The sequence below is a fragment of the Ptiloglossa arizonensis genome, chromosome 8 (assembly GCF_051014685.1).
Source record: "Ptiloglossa arizonensis isolate GNS036 chromosome 8, iyPtiAriz1_principal, whole genome shotgun sequence".
Classification (NCBI taxonomy): domain Eukaryota; kingdom Metazoa; phylum Arthropoda; class Insecta; order Hymenoptera; family Colletidae; genus Ptiloglossa; species Ptiloglossa arizonensis.
The window spans coordinates 11289726-11300198 of NC_135055.1; the positions used below are offsets into that span (position 1 = coordinate 11289726).

At 30.5% G+C, this 10473-nt stretch overlaps 1 protein-coding gene across 1 annotated transcript; it reads left to right on the forward strand.

Moving 5' to 3' along the window:
- Window positions 1-1008: 1008 nt before the first annotated feature.
- LOC143150673 (uncharacterized) lies at window positions 1009-7042 on the forward strand. Its single transcript, XM_076319120.1, has 12 exons — window positions 1009-1396; window positions 2813-3598; window positions 4266-4703; window positions 4792-4854; window positions 5584-5908; window positions 5993-6025; window positions 6115-6118; window positions 6169-6234; window positions 6323-6484; window positions 6675-6724; window positions 6808-6967; window positions 7013-7042. Exons 1-12 carry the CDS (start codon window positions 1009-1011, stop codon window positions 7040-7042), a joined length of 2505 nt encoding a protein of 834 aa, XP_076175235.1.
- The last annotated feature ends 3431 nt before the right edge of the window (window positions 7043-10473 follow it).

Consider the following 10473-nt stretch of genomic DNA (forward strand, 5'->3'; position numbering starts at 1 on the left):
TATCTTCAGAATACCTACTAGAGATAAAAAATATCTGGGTAAATTGCTAAGAAACAATATTATATTTTAAAACGTGTACAATATTTCATTATGAATACATTACATCGTTACTGGACACAATTAACTTCGTGCTTGTATAATATACAATCGCTGCTTGTATAATAAATCCTTTGGTTGCACAATATTATTGCAATTTGCATAGGGTAAAATTTTTAAAGTTTTAATTATTATGTCGCTAACATTTAAGACTAACTGTTACTCACAAATACATCATCTGTATGGAATGTTAATTTAAGAAAAATAATCATATTCAGTTGTAATTTTTACTTTTTCAGACGATCATGCATGCACTTTTTTAAAGATTATTTAAATAATTCTATTATTTTAAATAGTGAAAGAGTTATAAAACAATTTGATCGAACACGTAAATAATTCGTTATTCAGCATTGAGTTATATAGTACAAAAGACAATGTAAATTTTCAGAGAGTATTTAGTACTCAATTTACAAAAATATACGAGTATGTGTAATATGTACATACACATACGTATACATATACATACATAATCAAATGTCAATCTTTTTGACAGATCGGAGAATTTATAACCTTTCAATATGTGAAATTTTTATTGGAAAATTTATGAAAATTTATGTTTGCTTAAACTGGCGAAAAACTACTATGAAAACTTTGAAATGACATCTCGAAATAGTGAAAGTGATCCATTGACAAAATATCATACTGAAGTGGAGTCCGTGTATAGTAATCTACTTTCAATTTTTGATCAAAGTAAATATTATCAATAATAATGAATTTACAAAATGAAAGAATATCGTTTAAGAAAACTGTTTAATTTATTTTATTTAATTTATCTTAAAGGTACTTAAGAAATCAAAGAGTGCATCCAGCCACCTTCAAAGATCTAAAAAATATCGAAAGATTAATAATGTTAGAGTAATGAACCTAGTGTCTAATTTTATTTTTCGCACATCGTACTATTTTTCATGTTAGATGTCATCCGATGTGAAAAAAGAGGACGCATGGGGTCAAACCATTTTCACAGTAACTCCAGAGGAAGATGCAACGCTTAGACAAATTTTAACGACAGCAATCCTGTCTTCAACACCGGACGTACCATTAGTTCTAGAAGATAAAATTGTGTACAGACGATCGTTTACTCATAGACAATTCATAGACTCCAAAGAATCATTACAAGAGTCTTGGTATATGGTTCATGAAGACTTTCTCACGGAAAGACCCAAACAAGATGCAGAAAATCAAACATATTTAAAGGGAACACCGATCGTGGAGATTTCTGTTGAATATCGAGATGAAGCTTCACAAACGATGTACATGAGTTCGCCGTGTCCGCCCTTAGAATATTACAAAGACATTATGAGTACGTAGTACCGAAATTTCCAATGTCTATTTACATCTACATTTCCTTCATTTTTCGCGAAACGCCATGCGTTACGTTATCGTTGACTTTAGCGATTGAATAATCGACGTTTATCGATTTGATATTTGTATGTAAACACACTGGTACAAAATTTGTTAGAACTAGTCATTTTAAATGACTATTTCAAATCGGAAGTCAATTGAATATCAGTCACCAATGTCACTCTACTTGGAAGTCTTCTCACGCACTGCTTAATTCTGATAAGTTTTTCGTTAATGTATTATTCGGCCAAGCGAAAGTGAAATTTGTCAAGTTTGAAATTCTTCAAGCATGCATGCATAAATCGACGGATGTTATCAATGTGTGATGCTGTCTCACTGCACTTCCAATTGTGCAATTGTCCAATTTCAATTGTGTCTTGGACCCTGGAGCGTACAATTTAGAGTTGGAAGGAAGACAGGTCCAATTGGTCTCAGTGACTTACAATTAGTTCCATTCTTACTGACACGCAAGTGTTTCAGCTGTAGTGTACTATTGGTCAAAACGGTCACATCTATTAATACTACTTACAATTACATAATTGTGTGCTGTCTCGTTCATCTTCTTTCCAGCTTTGAATTACCACTTCTGCTGTTGCTAGGGAATAACAACAGTTTAGAGACCCATTGTCTTTTATTGTGAGTTGGCCTATAGTTGTGGCCCATCGATTTGGAACAGACATCAATTGTCCATTTTCCAGATCTAGTGAAACCTTTGTCCCCACCTAGCACCTATACTATTAAAATTGTTGTCGTTCGATCAATTGATATCTATCAATCATTCGACACTGCGACAGTGTCTATATGCAGCCAATGTCGAATAATATTTGTGTTAACTCTTAGTGTACCAAGGTAGAATGGGCGAATGTAAATGGGACGTTATTTACCAAGGGTAAATGTAATATTCAATCATTTCTGGCTTTCTTTTTGCCTTAGAAATTTACAATAACACGTAATATACGTTCTACTCGTACAAAAAACTGATTTAAATTGTTCGAGATCTTCGTTTTCTTCTCTAGTTCGTATGCTTATACAAACAAAATTAACGACCCTTCGTCGCCTCTTTGGAAACAATTATCGACGTAAAAAATTACAATAAACACGCATACGTACGAATGATGAGTACCATTAATTTTAACACGGAATTATATTGTACTTTTAAGTAATTTTCTCACTCGAGTTAATTAAAATGGTACTCGATATAAGAAGAGAATTTAAAAGTACATTTATCGAATATAGGAAAGTATTAATCGCTACTTATTTGATGCAACTTATCGGTTGCAACAGAAATCTTTTTGATTGCCTATATAAGGATCGATATCGAATTATCAAAAAATTTCTACCGATTTTGTTATTGACGCGTACCATTTATATTCAGCATCCATGAACGATGTACGTATGCCAGTGTTGAAGACGACCACCGCGGTGTCAACAATTATCAGCTTTCATCCTAAAACATTGAATCACATTGTATCGGAAAAATTGTCCACCGATGTCGCAAAAGTAGAACTTGAGAAATTCGTGTCCGAAGTTACGAAGGAGGAAAAAACAGAGATGGTAGTTAACGAAATTGTACACTTTTTAATAGCGCGTGCACTATGGATAATCAACCCGGCAAATTTAGAAGATGTGGAAGTAACCGATAAAGAGACCGAAACCTACGTCAGGTTTAATTATTCTACGAATAGTTTTATCATCGATTGTGAAACACAAACCGATTTAACTTGCGAGCCGAAGAAATCAAATACAACACTCTTATCGGAGTATTGCGAAACGAGAAATGTAATTTCGAGTATTCTCGAGGATTGTCTTTCTAGAGGAATTGAAAGTAGAATTATGATAAACGATATAATAAACGAAATTATCGATAAATGTACCGAGAGGATCAGATATCCTATGGTGGATCAAGATACTCAAACTATAGTGACATACAGATCGCATGGGAAAAAAGAGGAAGATGTGTTACGAAAATTGAAACTCAATGTCGTGGTGGATCCTCAGGAAGCGATGACTGTAATCGAGCCGTTGATGGATGATTTGTTGCAATTAGTTTCCGATACTGTAACTAGAAATGCTGTTACGGTGGTCAGATGCACTTTGGAATTAATTCTTCGGCGAACGATGACTGTAATCACGAAACTTATGGAACTTCAAGACTCGAAACGTTAGTATAAGCTTCATTAATAGACTGAAAGCTTTTATTGTGAAATTATTGTACAGGTTACAACTTCCGACCCTAAAATTTCGTTATTTTTCATTATTTTTTCACGAGAGTATTTTCAATGGATTGGTGAGGTTTTTCTCAGTGAAAATGAGTTCAAACACCGTCTCAATCGGATTATTTTCAATTATACGTTATTCGAATCATTTTCAAAAAATACCCAACCGTAAAGTGTTGAAACTGAAAGCATTTGTGCTTTATTCCTCTCATTTTGGCGAAGATGAATCTGTTCGAATTACCTGGGATGAAATTGTTTCTGTTATTCGAGTGATAGAAAATTCAAGTCTTACTATTAAAATATTATATTGTAAATACTGATAAAAATACCATAAACGAATATCCGTTAAAATCTCTTGCTCTTTTATTGTGACAAAATAAGAAAAAGAGCTTAAAATTCAATTTTCAAAATTGAAAGCAGCGATAATAAAGAATTTCGAATTTTAAAAAAAGTTGTCATATTTGTCGAAAAAATTCAATTTCATGGCTCAAAGTTCCAAAGTATGCAAACATTGTTAGTAGTGTAAAATAATAATTTATAAGATAATTTTATGTTACATTGTATTTACAATGAAACTAATTTATAATTTTTATAATCTTGTTTGTAATGCAGCTACGCAGAAAACTCACGTATTGGAACAAAGAAGAAAGAAAATCCTTGAGTCGATGTTAAAAACAAAAACAGAAGCAACCTATACTCAGACAAATATAGCTGGAATTTATGAGATCCAAAAAATCAAAGAAGAGGATGTTGTATGTTCTGTTTGCAGAAGACCGTCAATGTGTAAGTGGTGTTTGGACGATCATGAAAGCGAATCCATATCGCGAGAAGAAATCAACATGCTTCGTACACAAGATATATTGTTAGCGTATAAGCCTTGTTACATTATGACAACGGCTTCCGAAAGAGAAACAAATCTTCAACCATTATATCCTACTGTTAAAAAAGTACATCCTCCTCCGATGCCTCAAGCACGCGTTTCAAAGCACTCCATTCAAGAATCTGAGAGAACAATTGATATATTCCTGCAACCTGATATTGCATCGAAAAGTAAATTTACTTGGCGAATGATAGTACTTGGAAAATATGTTTATGTAATTATTTACTAAAATGTATCGATCTAATTATCATTTTCTAGAATCCATTAACGAATGGTCTTACGTTACCGATGCTACTTTGATGAAACCATGTTCGATAAAAGGTAAAATTTTAATTGGGTATATCTATGATATATCCATGGCACTCGTATTTAGGTCAAATATATCAGAATTTATTCTTAAAACGGAATAATATACGATATCTACATTTATTTGACAATCTTTACTTATTTTACTGTACTCTATTTTATCAGTTACCCTAGTATACAAATAGATATATTCTAAAATTGAATAATTATATTTTCTAAATACACTAATAAATTAATAAAATATAGAAACTGTATATTTAATAAATAATGAGGGAGAGTAAATCGAAGGGGAGGGGAAAAGGTAAGAGAAATTTCAGAGAAGTTCGAGAAAGATTCGAGATGGTTGAAGAATTTACAGAAGTTGAAGAAAAAGCAGGGTTTGAGAGTGGGCAATAAAAGGGGGAAGTAAGACAAATGAAGAGAAATAATTAGAGAGAGAGAAAGAGAGAGCAAAGTGGAAAGAAATAATTGTAAAATAAAAAAAAATTTTTTCTTTCATTTCTAAAATTATGTATATATGAATAATATCCGACAAATTTACGAATATTTCATGCATTATTCAAACTTCTATTGGAAAGCGTTATTACATTATTTTTCTAGCAGCAAGCTATTTTTAATTTGTGCAAATAGTTACCGTCGCATAGAGAATGTACAAATGTTTATTTTCAAATATAACATTATCCACAATCTAGTACGAAATATGCTTTTTACAAAATGCACATAGTATTATGTTATACTTTACAGAATCTTTAAGTGGTACGAGTCGCTCTGTATCTTCATCGGAGAAATCAATGTCAAAATGTGGCCAAAATGCGTACAGCCTTCGTAGAACACTCTCTCCAGCAATAAATGCTCTGCAAATACTCAAAGATACGTTTTGTAGTCAAGAAAATTGTCTTGCTTCTTCGTTAGATAGTTTGAACAAAATTTATTCGTCAAAAGAAATTGTAGATGTATGTGATAACTCAACCTGCATAAACAGCAAATCGTCTCGCGTTCCAAAGAAATCGTTTGGTAATAGTTTTAAAGTTATTCCTATATGTCTGTTACAAAACTCTGACACTGAAAGGTTGTAAAAATACACTTTTTTGTTTTTAAATCTTTAATAATCGACAGAAATAAATTCATATACATTGCTTTTGTATATTTAAAGGACACAATTTACATATAGCCATGTAAACATAGTGTAATGCGTACGATAATATCTTTTTAAAATTACCAGTTGTATTTACAGTATACGCAATATATAATGTTTATATAACTATATGCGTACAGCATGGCAAATAATTATATTTCATATTTAATTTTCAAATTAATTATGAAATATAGGTGCATGTAATTAAGACCTTAATACTTCGTTTCTGTATTATAGTTTATGAAGGTTTTATAAATAAAGTAGTATTATGTAAAGATTTACAAAAATAATATTATTACTAAACCTTTGTAAAATTTAGTAGTAACACATTCTTTTGTAATTGTATAGATGAAAAATAAATACCCCATTAAATTATTAATCATTTTTGGTTACATTTACGTAGTTTTTATTCACTGTTCAACATCAGTATTACTAACACATATTTACAACACATCATCTGACAACATCGATGAAATTTTACTAACACAACAATCATATATATATATACATGTATAAAAAAATTATTGAAAATGTTATAATATTATTGACATCAAGTATTATTATATGCTACCATGACCTACAACAATTTTAAATACATTACAATTTATGATTTGGCAAGAAAACTAAAAATGCGATCGAGAATATTTCTTCTGTTCTGATATACTTAATATTCTCAATACCTTTATATTTAAACAATAAGAGGCGACAGCATAGGAATTGTCAGTTTAAACGAAATCTAAATAAAAAAAAGTGAACACATGTCTGAGTGTCCGATCAGTGCGCATTATTTATAAAGATACTTAATTTTGGGTATAATTATTTGTGTTGTTAAGGTATTTCTTACTTTTGGTATTTAACATTTTGATTGAGTCAACATTGTCAAGTAAAAAAATGTTTCAAAACTTTATTCATTATCTCACCACCATGATGTATGGACATTTAGTACAAACGGCTCAAGCCTTTCCAGTTGTCCCGTATGTAGAATGGAGATATGTATGTAAATCCATAAACAAAATTCTATCGTTAAAATCATTCTAGCGAAAAAACGTATGTACGTTCACGACGTAACTTCGTTCGACAGAACTTATTGAACAACCTATTCTACTCTTTCTAACTCTATATAGATATACATATAATAACTAAATAATTTTATAATGATAAACAATAATTTTCATAATCTTTATGTTAATATCTCTTGTCCAGTCTTTTAATCATTTAATAAACAGCTGTCATCGTCGAACAGAATATTTTTAATAACAAACTGGATCCGTCAAATATACTACAAATGTATTAATATCCTGTACATAGAGTAAAAAATTTGAAATAAATAATTATCTTACATTCATAGCTCGAATACATGAATAATACATACATTTTGATAAATCATTAATCTATTTTTCTATATAAATAATACACAAACGCGCGCGCGCGCGTATCAAGTATGCATATATTTAAACACTGTTAGAGAAAACGATTGTTTTTATGGAAGGATAGGTTAATGGTTTACAAAAATGTAAGTACTATTCATATTTGATACAACTTGGAGTATATCAAACCATAAATGTAACATAATTGTTTATTTTGAATTTCGTCCAGATAGATTAACGATTTATCACACTGTGCGTCATAAAAAATTAATTAAATTTTGTAATATCTTACGTCGTCTTTCTTAGAGAACAACATACGTTTTCATACAGAAGTTCATAATTGAGTCGAGTCATTATCTTCGGATTTAATCCTTTTTCTATTTTATTTCTTGGGAACGATTATTAAAAATCAATTGTTTCGAAAACGAAGTCTCGTATGAAACAATTTCATTCTACAGTTTCGATTTACTTTTGCATAAAAATTTGCTTCTCCTTGTACCATAATGTCTGATATATCATATAAATATATCGATCATACTATAGGAAATATTTATGTTTTTTATGTCTTTGAGACATGCACTATCTTCTCAATAATAAAGTTTTTACTAATAGTAGTAATAAAATACAATTATTATAATGTTTTATTACAACAGAAGTTATCTTTTTGTTATATATTATAATTTGTACTCCGTTATAAAAAATTCTTAATGTTTCTGTAACAATTTTTAAAAAGTCACTATTATAATAATAGATACCGAAAATTTATCAAATCTATATCATTGATCAATGCGCACGTTTCTTTACCAAAACTGTAATGTCAAATATCCCCTACATAAATAATATATATTAACTCGTTTACTAGGACATTCATCGTATACTTATTCTCGTAAATTTTGCTAAAAAAAACCTGTTGCAATCGATACCTCTGCTGTGATCTCTCCTTGTAAATAATAAAATTGTCAATGTACAAATAGCTATTTACAAATTAAAGTGTAATGCTCTTGTACAAATATATTAATCACTGTATAAAATATTGTTTGTAAATTTGTAATTATTGCGTTTTATTTAATTGGTGTAAAGCGTAAAATACAAAAATATGTTTAAAAATATTCGAATACACAGACTGCCTCGTAATAAATGGAACTCACTTTAGTGATGAATCTAGCACAATTATGAAATTTATTAGATGACGACGAATTACTGAAGTGAGGAAGAATTATTATATTTCTGTTTTCTATGCTAATATGGCAGTGAAAATTGCATCCAGAAATTTAAATTTCTATAAAAGTTACAACAGTTCATATAACTTATTGCATTGTTTCAGTTCAATCTACAAATATCTATTTCCTTCGTTGAGTAAAAACTTCAATATGACGTCGTATGTGAAAAGTTAACAACGATAAAATATGTTCATTTAAATGTAAGTCCTATTTAATCTTGTTTCTGAGTTATAGCTTGTTTCAGAATCTATCAACCTGTATCTGCTTATCTTCGTAAGAGGTGTTCAAAATTACTGCATTCTGTTTGAATACAAGCCTGTAAAATCTTATCATTAATTTCGTTTTATCTTATCTAGTTGTCACTTAGACCTGCTGAACAACTTGTTCAATTCTCTGATGAAGTATTTCAAGATTATTAAGAGAAGTTCAGTAAACAATTGATTTCAAGTGACCCCACAAGTAAAAATGTGTTGATTAGATTTAAGTCGAATATGACAAGTTCATACATCAGATGCATGAAGACCATTTTCCCGATTAGAATGATCTTAGAACGGAATTATCTCATAGAACGCTATGAGATAGATTTTACAAAATAGGTAACAAGTTATACGTAAAATATCGAACACTGTTTGCGAGTAGTCGAATAAAATTATTTAGTTATACCAGCTTATCTTGTTAAAAGAGTTGAGTACTGTAATGCAAAACTCGTTACAATTCGATAAGAATGACAAATAGGACATACATAAGATGATGTGAGTTTACTTTATTGATTTTAAATGCTAAATTCCACACATTGTACAACACCTGTGTATGTATAATTATACATGTTTTTAATAAGAATTTTAAAAAACCTGGAATTGTATTATGTAAAAAATGTTCATTAAAACACGGAGATCTGTAACTTTCGATGAAGCATGTATGTATACTAATGTCTCATTGTATGATCACTAAATTTAACTTTGACTTTAAACGGACGCAACAGATAACAAATTTATGTGCATTTCATTCACTCCGATTTCCTCAGATTTGCTCTTATTAATTCTCATTCGCTGCTGTTTTCTTCGACAAACTACAAAAACGACCGAATCGTGCGCACTATACACGTTGCAAAGTTGTCTCGAATGACAATCATACAACGAGACATTATCATATATGTATACAGTAGTCCCTTGAAATCGCGGTGTCTTAGCTGCTACAAATGATTGGGCAGCCATACAGACGTTATAAAGGTACGACACGGGCGTTAAAATTAAAACAAAATGTGGAAAACGGATTGGCACTATACAACATTTTGAAAGAAATGCAAAGAAAGATATATCGAATTAAAATTACAATGTACTTTCACAAAACGTAATACACCCGTATGTGGTTTCCGGTTAACAGAGGTGTGAAATGTGGGGGAAGAGGAGTTTATTGCGGAATTACGCGGATTTTCAGTTACAAAGCATGTCGGCGTCCAGAACTCCCACGTACTTCAAGGAACAACTATATATACACTATCGTTCAAAAGTTTGGGGACACTTACCACATTTGCATTCTGCAGACGATGACAAAATGTAGAATGTGCAGCACTTGATTGTACCTTAATCTTTACACAATCGTTAAATAAGTTTTTATAATATAATAATATTAAATTTACTAGCAGCTATAAGAAATCAAATTTTATATTATTCAAAACTAACTATGATCCTTTCTGACTGCATAACTCTGTAATTTTAGAATTCAATTGTTGGGTATGCACAAACTTTTGCGCGGTAGTGTATTATGAAAAGATTATGTTCGGAGTGTATATGCTATAAATGTCAAGTGTTCATTTAGACGACACCGAGATTTTGTATGCATAAAGAATGGGCTATGAAGAAAACAATTTTTTGAAATTTTCAAAACGTAATTTATCTTACCTATAAATAAA

Coding starts and splice junctions, on each gene's coding strand:
- LOC143150673 (XM_076319120.1), top strand. CDS start 1,009: ATGTCATCCGATGTGAAAAAAGAGGACGCATGGGGTCAAACCATTTTC. Junction 1,397..2,812: donor ATATTACAAAGACATTATGA/GTACGTAGTACC, acceptor ATTTATATTCAG/CATCCATGAACGATGTACGT. Junction 3,599..4,265: donor GGAACTTCAAGACTCGAAAC/GTTAGTATAAGC, acceptor TTTGTAATGCAG/CTACGCAGAAAACTCACGTA.